At 38.4% G+C, this 14,737-nt stretch overlaps 1 protein-coding gene across 2 annotated transcripts in view; it reads right to left on the bottom strand.

Annotated features, from left to right (window-relative positions):
• Nucleotides 1-646: 646 nt before the first annotated feature.
• YME1L1 (YME1 like 1 ATPase) overlaps nt 647-14,737 on the bottom strand; it is a 44,048-nt gene continuing 29,957 nt past the window's right edge. Inside the window, exons 10-19 of one of the 2 annotated variants that reach the window (XM_032243816.1) lie at nt 14,569-14,721; nt 13,829-13,961; nt 12,417-12,479; nt 11,482-11,594; nt 10,101-10,256; nt 7,107-7,258; nt 5,878-6,004; nt 5,721-5,794; nt 3,854-3,940; nt 647-2,310 (exon numbers count right to left, since the gene is read on the bottom strand). In XM_032243816.1, coding sequence (XP_032099707.1) covers nt 2,167-2,310; nt 3,854-3,940; nt 5,721-5,794; nt 5,878-6,004; nt 7,107-7,258; nt 10,101-10,256; nt 11,482-11,594; nt 12,417-12,479; nt 13,829-13,961; nt 14,569-14,721 — 1,202 coding nt within the window. In that variant the 3' untranslated portion in view covers nt 647-2,166. Of the gene's footprint in view, nt 2,311-3,853; nt 3,941-4,869; nt 5,345-5,656; nt 5,795-5,877; nt 6,005-7,106; nt 7,259-10,100; nt 10,257-11,481; nt 11,595-12,416; nt 12,480-13,828; nt 13,962-14,568; nt 14,722-14,737 lie in introns of those variants that run through there. The other variant, XM_032243817.1, reaches the window with a different exon arrangement.

Consider the following 14,737-nt stretch of genomic DNA (forward strand, 5'->3'; position numbering starts at 1 on the left):
TGGTGAAACCCCGTCTCTACTAAAAATACAAAAATTAGCTGGGATGGTGGCACGTACCTGTAGTCCCAGCTACTTGGAAAGCTGAGGCAAAAGAATCACTTGGACCCGGGAGGTGGAGGGTACAGTGAGCCAAATTTGTGCCACTGCATTCCAGCCTGCCGACAGAGTGAGAATCCATCTCAAAAAAAAAAAAAAATATATATATATATATATATATATACACACACACACACACACATAAATATAAAACTATTTTTAACTCATGGGACGTAATCAGAAGGTAGTATCATCTCTATCACTTAAAAATATTCACATGTTCTGCTGCTGCAGGCTTAAAACATGATTCTCAAATAATTTTAAAAAATTAAGTCAGATAAGACTTTATCAATATTGTATATGTGTATGTATGTACATACAGAGAGGAAGACAGAACAGGTTTGGGCAATAAAAAACGGGCAAAATGAAAACAATTGGTAAATCTGGATAAAGGGTATATGAGAGTTCCATGTATTATGCTGGCAACATGTCTGTCAGTTTGAAATTACATTAAGATTTAAGATTATCCCCAAAAGGTCAAGAATATAATGAAAACAAACTTCCTGTAACAATATCCATCTTCTTCAATGAAGACCATATACAGCTTAAGTTATTAGGAAATTGTAGATAATTTTAATAAAGTCAACATCAAGAATATAATCTGGTTGTAAAACCAATACAATGTGCTCTAAAATAATTTTTCTATTGAGTTAAATATTCATCTGTAAATCCTGTAACAAAATGTTCATATTCACAAAATCTGAATAAAAAGTAAACACAACTTGGCATTTCCAACCCAGGGTAACAGAAAGTTCACTCTGGAGGGGACTAAGATTTTTGTTTAATTTTGCTTTTGAAACCAAGCATAATTATAGCCAAAATGAGGGACATTATTCAGAATGAGGTTATTTATTTAACAAAATACTGCTTCTCTGAAATACAATTAACTAGGGAGAGTGACAGTAATGCTGAAAAAAAGAGAACACGAAAATGCACATTGTATTTCTGAAAGGTTATAATCATTTGAGACAGAGTCTCACTCTTGCCCAGGCTGGAATGCAGTGGCTCTTGTGATCTTGGCTGACTGCAACCTCCACCTCCCAGGTTCAAGCAATTCTTGTGCCTCAGCCTTTCAAATAGCTGGGATCCCAGGTGTGCAACATTACATCTGGCTTTTTCTTGTATTTAATTTTTACTTAATTTTTTTTTCTTTTGGAGACAGAGTCTCACTCTGTTGCCCAGGCTGGAGTGCAGTGGCACAATCTCGGCTCTCTGCAACCTCCACCTCCCGGGCTCAAGCAATTCTCCTGCCTCAGCCCCCACAGTAGCTGGGATAATAGGCACCTGCCACACGCCCAGCTAATTTTTGTATTTTTAGTAGAGATAGGATTACACCATGTTGGCCAGGCTAGTCTCAAACTCTCAACCTCAGGTGATTTGCCTGCCTTGGCCTCCCAAAGTTTTGGGATTACAGGCATGAGTCACCATGCTGAGCCCAATTTTTTTGTATTTTAGTAGAGACAGGGTTTCACCATGTTGGCAGGGCTGGTCTTGAACTCCTGGCCTCAAGCGATCCACCCGCCTCAGCCTCCCAAAGTGCTGGGATTACAGGCGTGAGCCACTGCACCATGCCAAAAGGTTACATGCCCGACTCTGTTTCCGAGTCTGCTTTTGATCCCAACTGTATGTTTACAATTCTCTACATTTAGGTTTAAAAAACATTTTATTTATGGTCAATCTGGATCATAATTACTGCATCTTAATTAAGTTTCCACTGATAAATATAGAAGGCTAAAGGCACAATTTTATCCCATCTAGTAGAGTAACCAACCAAAAGATCATTAGTTACTTTCAATTTAATAACTAATTGACATTCCTCAAACAACTGTTTTCAATCCTGATAGTTCTTTATTTTTTAAAAATATATTTGCCACTGGATGCTTATTTGCAATAGGTGTCATAATGAGAATAACCGAAACGGAATAAATGTGACAAATGATTGACAAAGCATTTCACACCCTTCAATTACACCACATCAAGAATGAGGGGAAAGTGTTGCAAAAGTAGACTACTGCAATGCTACTTATATTCTTGCAATAAAACCAGCAAGCATCCATATCATGAGAGTTATCATCTCACTTCCAACTTTTTCCCCTCAAGAACAATTTGAATCTCTTTGGCATCCAAAGTCTCATAGGTCAATAAAGCTTCTGCGAGATTCTTATGCTCCTTTGCATGAGTTTTCAAGATATGTTTTGCTCGTTCATATGAGTCCTGAAATAGAAAAGGACATACATAAGCAGCAGCAAATGTAAGCATGCAAAAACAGTCAATGGGAAAAGAAAAACCGTATGTACCCTAAAAAATATGAAATCTGCTTATATTTATAAAATCATAAGAATCTTAATTCTACAGTAGAGATAATTTGTGCATTATAACATAAATAGAAAGGAAAAGAGAATAAACCTCTGAGAAGGCAGAGACCACCTCTTCTATACACTCTCTGAATCTTTCCATCGTATAAACTTTCCACATCCTTAACTACTCTAACTCAGTATTTCCTGAACCAACCCAAATTTCTCCATTTCCACTTTCACCAATCTAATCCCAGCATCCATTACACCATGCCTGGTTTACCATAGTACCTTGTAACTGATCCCACTGAATTTACCCTTACATATTTCTCTGTATTATTCTATAAAGGACACTGTAGTAAAAGGGAATTTCATTTATACTGTATTATCAGTACATGTACACTGCTGGGACCAAAGTGAATAACCAATATTTGTTGGCTGGGTGCAATGGCTCAGGCCCATAATCCCAACACTTTGAGAGGCCAAGACAGAAGGATTGCTTGAGGAATTTGAGACCACCCTGGGCAAAACAGCAAAACCTCATCTCTAGTAAATCTTTTTTAAAACTTTTAAAAAGTATTATTTGTTGGCTGGACGTGGTGGCTCATGCCTGTAATCCTAGCACTTTGGGAGGTGGGTGGATCACTTGAGGTCAGGAGTTCAAGACTAGCCTGGCCAACATGGTGAAACCCCATCTCTACTAAAAATACAAAATTAGGCATGGTGGCATGCACCTGTAATCCCGGCTACTCAGGAGGCTGAGGCAGGAGAATCACTTGAACCCAGGAGGCGGAGGTTGCAATAAGCCGAGATCATACACCACTGCACTCCAGCCTGGGCAACAGAGCAAGACTCCATATAAAAAAGACAAAAAATTATTCGTTGAATACATGTCAGAGTGAGAAAACAAGACTGAATAAACAATACTCTTCCCATTCCATTACCTCTTACACTTTTGCAGCTAAAGTACAATTGAATTTTATATGTATATAAAATTTTATATATGTAGTTGTTATTTCAACAGCTTATGGAGTACAAGTGGTTTTTGGTTACATGGATGAATTGTACAGTGATAAAGTCTAGGAGTTTAGTGTACCCACACCCATGTAATGTACACTGTACCTCATGTGTAGTTATTTTATCCCTCACACTGAGGACTGAATTTTTACAACCACACAATATATAACTGTTGTTAGGCCATGTCCAGGAGAAAATAAGTCCCATTTTATGCACAGAGAGAGAGGTGCCTTAATAACATTTAAATCATAGCTAAAATGGTGCACCTATTATCTTTATTTTTTAATGTTTTCCCCAGGCACCATGGTGACTTACTATTATCTTTATTTTATAAAATGATGTTTCTAGTGAACAGAGGGCCTTCAGTTGTTATTTTTTAACAACCTAACTATTTAAGTACATTGCTCCTAAGAAAATAAATAAGCACAGAAAAATATTATCGTTACCCTTAGAAGGATTCTTATTTCTTGTTCAATGGCAGATTGAGTTTCTGGACTTAGTTTCCCTGTATCACTGTAGGTCATAACTCCAAGCTAAAACCAAAAGGAAGAAAGTGATTGAACAGAAAACCCCCAAACAACAACATATTTAAAAGACAAAGTACTATCCTAGATATAAGGAAGCAAATATATGGGAGACAAGAAAGAAGTATAATGTAAAACTGCATTTAAGGCCGGGAGCAGTGGCTGACGCCTGTAATCCTAGCACTTTGGGAGGCGGAGGCAGGTGAATCACCTGAGGTCAGGAGTTCAAGACCAGCCTGGCCAACATGGTGAAACCTCATCTCTTCTAAAAACACAAAAACTGGCTGGGAATGGTGGTGTGTGCCTGTAATCACAGCTACTCAGGAGGCTAAGGCAGGAGAATCACTTGAACCCAGGAGGTAGTGATTGCAGTAAGCTAAGATTATGCCCCTGCACTCCAGCCTGGGCAACAGAGCAAGACTCCATCTCAAAATTAAAAAAATAAACAAACAGTGTTTGAGGGAAAAGAAATTTCCACATTCTTCTGAAAGTATAAAGACTAACATTTAGCCAGTGTGGTGGTAGATGCCTGTAATTCCCAGCTAATTCGGAAGCTGAGGCAGGAGAATCACTTAAACCCGGGAGGCAGTGGCTCCGGTGAGCCAACAACATGCCACTGGACTCCAGTATGGACAACAGGGCAAGACTCTATCTGAAAACAAAACAAAACAAAAACACCCCACAAAACCACTAACATCAAAATAGTAAAAGTATGGGCAAAAGAGAAAATTTTAAATCTTTTTTTTTTTTTTTGAGATAGGGTCTTGCTCTGTTACCCAGGGTAGAGTGCAGTGGCACGACCATGACTCACTGTAGCCTTGACCTCCTGGATTCAGGCAGTCCTCCTACCTCAGACTCCCAAGTAGCTGGGAATACAGGTACATACCACCACACCTGGCTAATTTTTGTATTTTTTGTAGAGATGGGGTTGTGCCATGTTGCACAGACTGGTCCAGAACTCCTAGGCTAAACCAATGCACCTTCCTTAGCCTCCCAAAGTGCTGGGATTACAGGTGTGAGCCACTGCACCCAGCCTAAAATCATTTTAAGTCTGGTTCTCAGTACTTTCTTAAAAAACCTTGGCAGCTACTTCAAATATAGAAATCCGTAATTCACAGAGTATAATGGTACTTCAACACCAATGAGAAGATGAAAATATGAAATATATGGAAATGGTAAAGTAACCAACTCTGAAAGTAGGCTCTTTTATGCCATATGGAAAGGCTAAGGAATTCGCCTTGGTTTATCACTTAACTCATGAAGTAATCATTACTGTCTGGGCAGCTCATTCTGAGGAGCTAAGAAAAGCCTCCTTTTCCTTATTCGGAGAATAACAATGCTCAGAATAAGCAGCCTCAAATCCATTAGAGTAAGAGAGAGAAAAAGTAAATGTTACCAATTTATAATCAGAACCATCTCTTTTTTTTTTTTTTTTTTGAGACGGAGTTTCACTCATGTTACCCAGGCTGGAGTGCAATGGCGCGATCTCGGCTCACCGCAACCTCCGCCTCCTGGGTTCAGGCAATTCTCCTGCCTCAGCCTCCTGAGTAGCTGGGATTACAGGCACGTGCCACCATGCCCAGCTGATTTTTTGTATTTTTAGTAGAGACGGGGTTTCACCATGTTGACCAGGATGGTCTCGATCTCTTGACCTCGTGATTCACCCGCCTCGGCCTCCCAAAGTGCTGGGATTACAGGCTTGAGCCACCGCGCCCGGCCCAGAACCATCTCTTAAATCAACACTTGGCATGTAATTTGATACGTGAAAATGATTGAAATAACCTATTACCTTTTCACTCATTCCAAATTTGGTAACCATCCGCTTTGCTATTTTAGTGGCATTATCAAAATCACTGGAAGCACCTAAAATAAAAACATACAACAATTTTTTAAAACATCTTTAAGATCACATACAATTTGAACTAAAACCATTCTTTAAAGCTAACCTGTTGTAATATGGTCAGTTCCAAATATAAGCTCCTCAGCCACTCTTCCTCCCATACTAACATCCATTTGTGCAAGCAGCTGGGATCTCGTTTCATTCCATCTGTCATTCTCAGGTAACAGGGACACCTAGACAATTAAAAATCAATCAGATAAAAAATAAGAAAAGAAATTCAGATACAGGCTGTGTGCAGTGGCTCATTCCTGTAGTGTCAGCACTTTGGGAGGCTGAGGTGGGAGGAACACTTGAGCTCAGGAGTTTGAGACCTGCCTGGGCAACATCATGAGAGCCCATCTCTATAAAACAACATAAAAATTTAAAGAAAAGAAATTCTAATACAGTTCTGAGATAGTTACATTAAAAAATCAGAATTTCAGCACCATAAGACTGGGGGAAATAAAAAAATAAAAATGAGAATGATCATTTAGCTCTCACTAAAGTACTTTATACCATGTTGCTGAAAGCTGGTCATCAGGGGATTGATGAAAAATCAGCAATTAGAAAATTTAAAAATCCATTATAAAGCAGTAACAATAGGTGGATAATGCTACAATAGCACTGTTTTCTCCCCAAGTGCATAGAAATTTTTTAAATGTTTACAATTTTGAAAGATCTGATAAACCTGTACTAAATGAGAAAAATCTTAGAGAAACTACTGAATCACTTACTAATGTCTTCTCTTTGGGGGCAGCAGAGCAATTAGATATTTAAGAATGCAGGGTGTGGTGCCTCACACCTGTAATCCCTGCGCTTGGGAAGGCTGAGGCGGGTGGATCACCTGAGGTCAGGAGTTCCAGACCAGCCAGGCCAACATGGTGAAACCCCATCTCTACCAAAAGTACAAAAACTAGCTGGGCATGATGGCAGGCACCTGTAATCCCAGCTATTCAAGAGAATGAGGCAGGAGAACTGCTTGAACCCAGGAGGCGGAGGTTGCAGTGAGCCGAGATTGTGCCATTGCACTCCAGCCTGAGCAACAAGAGCAAAATTCCGTGTCAAAAAAAAAAAAAAATTAAAGTTTGCTGTCATTACTCAAATTTTATAATGTAAATATATAATATGAACAATATTAAGAAAATAGTCTTTATAAAATTCACAAATCAGAAAGTGAAAGAAGTATCAAAAATGTAGGATGTAGTCAAATTTTCTTTGTAAATGTTTTAATCAGCTATTCTTACAAAAGCTTCTGTAAAGTTATGTTTGAAAACAAAAAAACTACAAAAAACTTACATGTCCAAGTGTTGGCCCCCGTGGCATGATTGTAGCTTTGTTGATAGGCATTGCATCTTTTGTGTAATATGCAATAATGGCATGACCAGATTCATGATACGCTGTGATCGTTTTGTTTTTGTTATCAATTTCCACGCTTCTTCTTTCAGGACCTAAGATAAAAATTTAATTAAGTAAATAAAATACTCCACTAGAAAGGTATATTTAAATCAACAAAACACATTCTTGTCTGCAAATCAAACACACTCCACCCTTCCTATCAGTAGGCTGTGCATCCACAGATCCAACCAAGAAAGGATTAAAAGTATGGGGAAGAGGAACAATAAAAAATAATACAAATTAAAAAAAACAACAACAGTATAACAAAACTATTTAGAGCATTTATATTGTATTAGTAATCTACAGATGATTTGAAGTATACAGGAGAATTGTGTAGGTTATATGCAAATAGTATACCATTTTATAAAAGACACTGAGCATGCTTAACTTCTAGTATCTACATGGGTCCTGGAACCAATCCCCGCCCCCTCAGTGGATACTGAGGTGTGACTGTATCTGACATGGGATTAATATTAAAAAACAAAAAACTAATTCTCGGGCGCGGTGGCTCATGCCTGTAATCCCAGCACTCTGGGAGGCTGACGCGGGTGGATCACCTGAGGTCAGGAGTTCGAGACCAGCCAGACCAACATGGTGAAATCCCGTCTCTACTAAAATACAAAAATTAGCTGTGTGTGGAGGAGTGTGCCTGTAGTCCTAGCTATTCTGGAGGCTGAGACATGAGAATTGCTTGAATCTGGGCGGCAGAGGTTGCAGTGAGCTGAGATGGCGCCACTGCATTCCAGCCTGGGTGACAGAGCAAGACACTGTCTCAAAAAATAAAAATAAAATTAAAAAATAAAAAATGAATTCTCCTTAAAGTCATTTTTTTTTTTTTTTTTTTTTTTTTAAAGACAGAGTCCTGGCCAGGAATGGTGGCTCATGCCTGTAATCCAACACTAACACTTTGGGAGGTCGAGGTGGGTGGATCACAAGGTCAGGAGTTCGAGACTAGCCTGGCTAACATGGTGAAATCCCATCTCTACTAAAGATACAAAAAATTAGCCAGGCATGGTGGCGCGCAAGTGTAATCCCAAACTACTCGGGAGCCTGAGGCAGGAGAATCACTTGAACCCGGGAGGCAGAGGTTACAGTGAGCCAAGATTGCACCATTGCACTCCAGCCTGGGCATCAGGGCAAGACTCTATCTCAAAAAAAAAAGACGGAGTCCTTGCTCTTGTCGCCTAGGCTGGAGTATAATGGCTCAATTTTGGCTCACTGCAACCTCTGCCTCCTGGGTTCAAGTGATTCTTCTGCCTCAGCCTCACAAGTAGCTGCGATTATAGGCACCCACCACCAGGCCTGGCTAATTTTTGTATTTTTAGTAGAGACAGGGTTTCACCATGTTGGCCAGGCTGGTCTCAAAGTCCTGACCTCATGATCCACCTGCCTCAGCCTCCCAAAGTGCTGGGATTATAGGCATAAGCCATTGCACCTAGCCTAAAGTCACTTTTATAATAGCTCAGTACGCCGGGCGCGGTGGCTCACGCCTGTAATCCCAGCACTTAGGGGGGCCGAGGCGGGTGGATCACGAGGTCAAGAGATCGAGACCATCCTAGTCAACATGGTGAAACCCCGTCTCTACTAAAAATACAAAACATTAGCTGGGCATGGTGGCGCATGCCTGTAATCCCAGCGACTCAGGAGGTCGAGGCAGGAGAATTGCCTGAGCCCAGGAGGCGGAGGTTGCGGTGAGCCGAGATCGCGCCATTGCACTCCAGCCTGGGTAACAAGAGTGAAACTCCGTCTCAAAAAAAAAAAAATAATAATAATAATAGCTCACTACAACCTTGAACTCTTGGCCTCAAGTAATCTGCCCATCTTGGCCTCCCAAAGTGCTGAGATTACAGCTGTGAGCCACTGTGCCTAGCTTTAGTATTTTTCTGTTTTTCTTTTTAAACAGGCTGGAGTTCAGTTGTGTGACCACAGCTCACTGTAGCTTCAACTTCTTGGACTTAAGCAATCCTCCCACCTCAGACTCCTGAGTAGATGGGACCACAGGCGCATGCTACACTGCCCAGCTAATTTTTAAAATTTTTGGTAGAGATAGAGTCTTGCTATGTTGCCCAGCTGATCTTGGGCTCCAACAATTCTGGGCTCAAGTGGTCCTCCTGCCTCAGACTCCCAAAATGCTGGGATTACAGGTGTGAGCCATCACACGCCCAACCTATAAATATTTTAAACAGAGTAAACATTTTTTTAAATGGGCAGAATTCATTCTGTAACACATACAAACTGTAACAGTTTATCTGCAAACCAAAACTGTCAAAACTATCATCTTAATTCTTACATCAAAAGGGAAAACTTAATTCTATTTTTATAAAATAAACTTCCAATTCAACAAGAATATCTTAACCTGTTTTTAAAGCCAATCCAAGATTTAAAATCAAAATTAAGCACGGGATAAAGTTAAGCATTCTTTTTATCAGCAACGTCAGAAAAGAGGAAATGTATATGTGCCCCATCTCCCCACCAGCAGTATAACTACATAATTATATAAGCCATTAGTATATATTTGTTTTATAAGGGGCCAAATTATGGTGTTGTCAAGTATGTATTTTCATGTTCCCATCACTTTTTTAACCTTTCCAGTCAGAAAAAAAAGGTATTCTAAGAAAGAGACAAAACTAATAAATGTGGTACACTATAAAATCAGTCTGTATCACTGACAGGAGTATTGTCAAGAAAATGTTAGTTTACTGGCATTTTGTTTGACTGTTAAATTAGGAATTTTGTAAAATCATTTGTTACAAATCTTGAAAACCCAGACAGTGAAGTTTTACAGTAAGATTAGATTCAACATGGCTTTAGCTGTTTGAATAGAGTATTTGCCCCCAAATGAATTATCTAACACAATGAAAAGTAAAAGACAGAAAAAAAAAGAAGGAAACCTACCCATTAGAATTTTGTCTTTGGAAAACTCCAGCTCCTTCATGGTAACCATTTCTTTTCCATCAACAGCTGCCTTTAATGCAGCCTGGTTCACAAGATTCTCCAACTCTGCTCCAGAAAAGCCAACGGTACCTCGAGCTATAATTTCTGGATCAATGGCTAATGTAAAAAGAAAACATAACACTAAAAGTCCAAAACAGGTAAAAGAAAGCTCTTCACAAAGAACTCACATTCCTGCCAGGCCAGGTGGCTCATGCCTGTAATCCCAACACTTTGGGAGGCTGAGGCAAGTGGATCACCTGAGGTCAGGAGTTCCAGACCAGCCTGGCCAACATGGTGAAACCCTGTCTCTACTAAAAATAGAAAAATTAGCTGGACATGGTGGCATGCACCTGCAATTCCAGCTACTCGGGAGGCTGAGGCAGGAGATTTGCTTGAACCCAGGAGATGGAGGTTGTGCCATTGCACTCCAACCTGTGCAAAAGAGTGAAACCCTGTCTCAAAAAAAAGAAAAAAAAAAAATTCTGAGAGAAAATACCTAGCTATTCTGAGACATAGTTTAGATATTTTTTTTCTCTCAATTTCATTTGGAAATACTTTGGACTAAAAATTGCCTTTATTGTAGGAAACATATCATTTAATGAATTGATTCAGTATCTCTGAAACTACTGCAGCTTTAATAATTTCATTTATTACTCAAGTGGGTAATAAATTCAATTGTGGGGTGGATCACGAGGTCAAGAGATCGAGACCATCCTGGTCAACAAGGTGAAACCCCGTCTCTACTAAAAATACAAAAATTAGCTGGGCATGGTGGCATGCGCCTGTAGTCCCAGCTACTCGGGAGGCTGAGGCAGGAGAATTGCCTGAACCCAGGAGGCGGAAGTTGCGGTGAGCCGAGATCGTGCCATTGCACTCAGCCTGGGTAACAAGAGTGAAACTCTGTCTCAAAATAAATAAATAAATAAATAAATAAATAAATAAATTCAATTGTGTTTTGTTTTATAATTTGCTTTCTTCTCTTTTGGCCCCATATTGAATATATCATGAGCTACTGTTTCGGCAGCTTTTTCTGTTATTTTGCATTTTATATTCATCTTAAAAATGTGTATTTATATATATGTATATATATATCTCCTCAAATATTATCTTTCTGAATACTCTAAAAAACCTTTCTTTAGAATCAGAGTTTAAAACAATAGCATCTCCTGAGTATACACTAAGGGATAGACTTAAATGAACATACTGATGGAAAAACAAAAGATAAAAATGAACTGGCCTTTTAATATTAATACATTTATCATGAAAGAACCACAAACAGGGAGAGTGGTATATTACCACTTTATAGAAATCATAATGTTTGCTTCGATAGAATTAGACTTACATTGATCGAACTTTATTTTATTGAGATACCATTTCAAAATTTCTGTGCGACCTTTTACATCTGGTCTTGGAACTGTAACTTGCATGTCAAAACGACCAGGACGTATTAAGGCACTACAGGAAGAATGACAAGGAAAATATAAATTAATAAACTGACTATGCTAAAGCTCAACAAGATTAACGCCCTAATAACATGAATGGGAACCCAATGGCAGCCAGAGAACAGATGGACTTTTGTACATAAATATTCAGATAGTTCCTTTTAAAACATGGCTTAAGTAACAGTGTCAATAACCAGAAGGTAGAACAAAGGTTCATTCAGACACATGTGTGTACCTAGGTAGCCTACCCCTCAGAAACAAAAGCATGTAAGTAACTAAGTCCAGGAACAAATAATTCTACAATAAACTATTACGAGAACCACACATCCATCTCGAGTGCTAAGTACAGACTATTAGACTACAGTGTTAGGCAGTGACAAACTACTGATCAAATGAAAATATGAGTAACTTCTACAATAAAACTTTTTTCATAGTAACTTTAAACCTAGTTACAATACTATAGTCAATTTATTTTTAAAATGCTCTCTATACAAAGCTTTCATGACATACCACAAAAATATTTTAACAGTTTTATTGAGATGTAATTCATGTAACAGAATTTAAAGTGGATACTTCAGTGGTTTTTAATGTATTCAGAATTGCACAACCATCACCACAATCTAATTTTAGAATATTCCCATCCCCCCACAAGAAATCCCATATCCAATGGCAGCCATTCCCCATTCTCCCTAACCTCTGGTAACCGCTAACTTGTCTCTGTGGATTTGCTTATTCTGGACGTTGCATATAAATGGAATCATACAATGTGATCTTTTGCAATGGACTTCTTCTAGCATGTAACACTATTTCACAAAAATCTTCTTTTAATACTTACTTATCTAATGCCTCTGGGAAGTTTGTGGCTCCTATTATGATAACTCCTTCATTGGGTTTAAAACTATATAGGAAAAAAAATAGTATCTTTTCACTAACATTGAAGCACAGCACACATGTAGAAATGCTCTACACAAAACTGGTTTGTTTTCTTGAGACTGGGACTCGCTTTGTGGCCTAGGCTGGAGTGCACAGGTGCAAACATAGCTCACTACAGCCTCAAACTCCTGGGCTAAACTTCTGCCTCAACCTTTCAAGTAGCTAGAACAACAGGTGCATGCCACCATACCTGACTAATTTATTTTTATTTTTCATTTTTTTTTTTTTAATTTCTCCCTAATTTCCAGGTACAAGCCACTGACTTTTTTTTTGAGACGGAGTCTCACTGTCGCCCAGGCTGGAGTACAACAGCACTCATTGCAAACTCTACCTTCCAGGTTCAAGCAATTCTCATGTCTCAGCCTCCCAAGTAGCCAGGTTATAGGCGCCTGCCACCATACTCAGCTAATTTTTCTATTTTTGGTAGAAATGAGGTTTTACCATGTTGGCCAAGCTGGTCTTTCCTGACCTCAGGTGATCAACCCAGCTTAGCCTCCCAAAGTGCTAGGATTATAGGCTTTAGCCACCATGCCCAGCAACTATTTTTATTTTTAGTAGAGAGAGGGTCTTGCTATGTTGACCAGGCAGGTTTTGAACTCCTGGCTTCAAGCAATCCTCCCACTTTGGCTTCCGAAAGTCCTGGGATTACAGGTGTGAGCCACCATGCCCAGCTTCATTAATCAAACAACAGCCTAGAAAAGAGACTGATAATAAACCACTAGTCATCTGTGATTACATACTTTCACAATTATCTGGTCTATGTAGGAAAAGATAACCTGCTATAAAAAGCTTATGTGCCTGGTTAATTTTTGAAAAGTTACTTTCAAGTATACCAATTTAAATTATTCACTACTGGGCTTCATATGTGGTTTCAAAATTGACTTTTAATATACTTCTTTCAAAGCAACATCACCTCTTGCTTTTCATATTATGAACATTGATGTAAGCTTTAAATCTGCCACAACATTCAAAGCTAGTCATAAATTGAGTAGAAACAAGTGTATTTCTTCAAACAGACTACTAGTCTCAGCTTGAATCATTGTGTTTCTATCACAGTATAACAATATATGAAAAAGAATATAAATACCACAAATTAAATAAGGTAAGTTGATGTTCAAATTTCCAGTTAGTGATGAAAACAATACAATACTGAGAGAAAAAGCTTGAGTTCTTGCATAAGGGACTACTCTGTTTCCTATATACGTTTTTCATATATGAAATGCCTTATGGAAATAATTTGCATAAGATCAGTTCTACATATATCAAATGCTGGGAGGCATCACCATATTCTAAGACAAAAGAAGATTCAATTACCCATCCATTTCAGCAAGAAGTTGATTTATGGTCTGCCTTGAATATGGATGCATTGGAGATTCAATTCTCTTCCCACCAACAGAATCTAATTCATCAATAAATATAACACAAGGAGCATTCGCTTTTGCTTCTCCTAGGAAAACAAAAAAGATTCAAATAAGCTGAAAGAAGTCAACACTTTTGAACAAAATGAGATAAATATTAAAATCCTATAAAACTGTCAAAAGCCAACAAAAAATATTCATTGGAAGAAAATACACAAAAGGAGATCATTTTTTATTGATTTAAGAATAGTAGCTTCAGGGTGGGGAGGAAACTATACCAAAGAAAATGATATAAAATAAAAACAATTGGGCATTCATTCTTCCTAGCTATACAAATATCATATACAATCAGGTTTGAAGCTAATTATTCCTTAATTCCATACTATAGAATTCATTAATAAAATGAAAGCAAATAAACAAAACAAAAAAACAACTAAGAGATTTTTGGTAGCCTGCAACCTCTTCTTGCACTTCTACTAACTCTTCTGATAATTCTTATATTAAGTTACCCAAACAAAAATCCCACAATGGCTATTTTGGCTATCAATCAAAACTAATTAGCATGCAAAGCTGGAGGCCACAAAAAATAGAAATTAAAAAAGTGAAGAAAAAAGTAATTAGCAAAGAAAGGGTAAGATACACACTTCCCTTAATTAACAAAATTTAGCATTGTGTGAAAGATATATCAAAACGTACTAAAAAGATTTCTGATACGGCTGGCTCCCACACCCACAAACATCTCATCAAATTCTGATCCAGAAGCATAATAAAAAGGAACATCAGCTTCTCCTGCCACAGCTCGGGCAAGAAGTGTCTTTCCAGTCCCTGGTGGTCCAACTAAAAGAATTCCTAAAAAAAAAAAAAA

Source organism: Sapajus apella, unplaced genomic scaffold (genome assembly GCF_009761245.1).
Source record: "Sapajus apella isolate SASKATOON/1434 unplaced genomic scaffold, GSC_monkey_1.0 scaffold53, whole genome shotgun sequence".
Taxonomy (NCBI): Eukaryota; Metazoa; Chordata; class Mammalia; order Primates; family Cebidae; genus Sapajus; species Sapajus apella.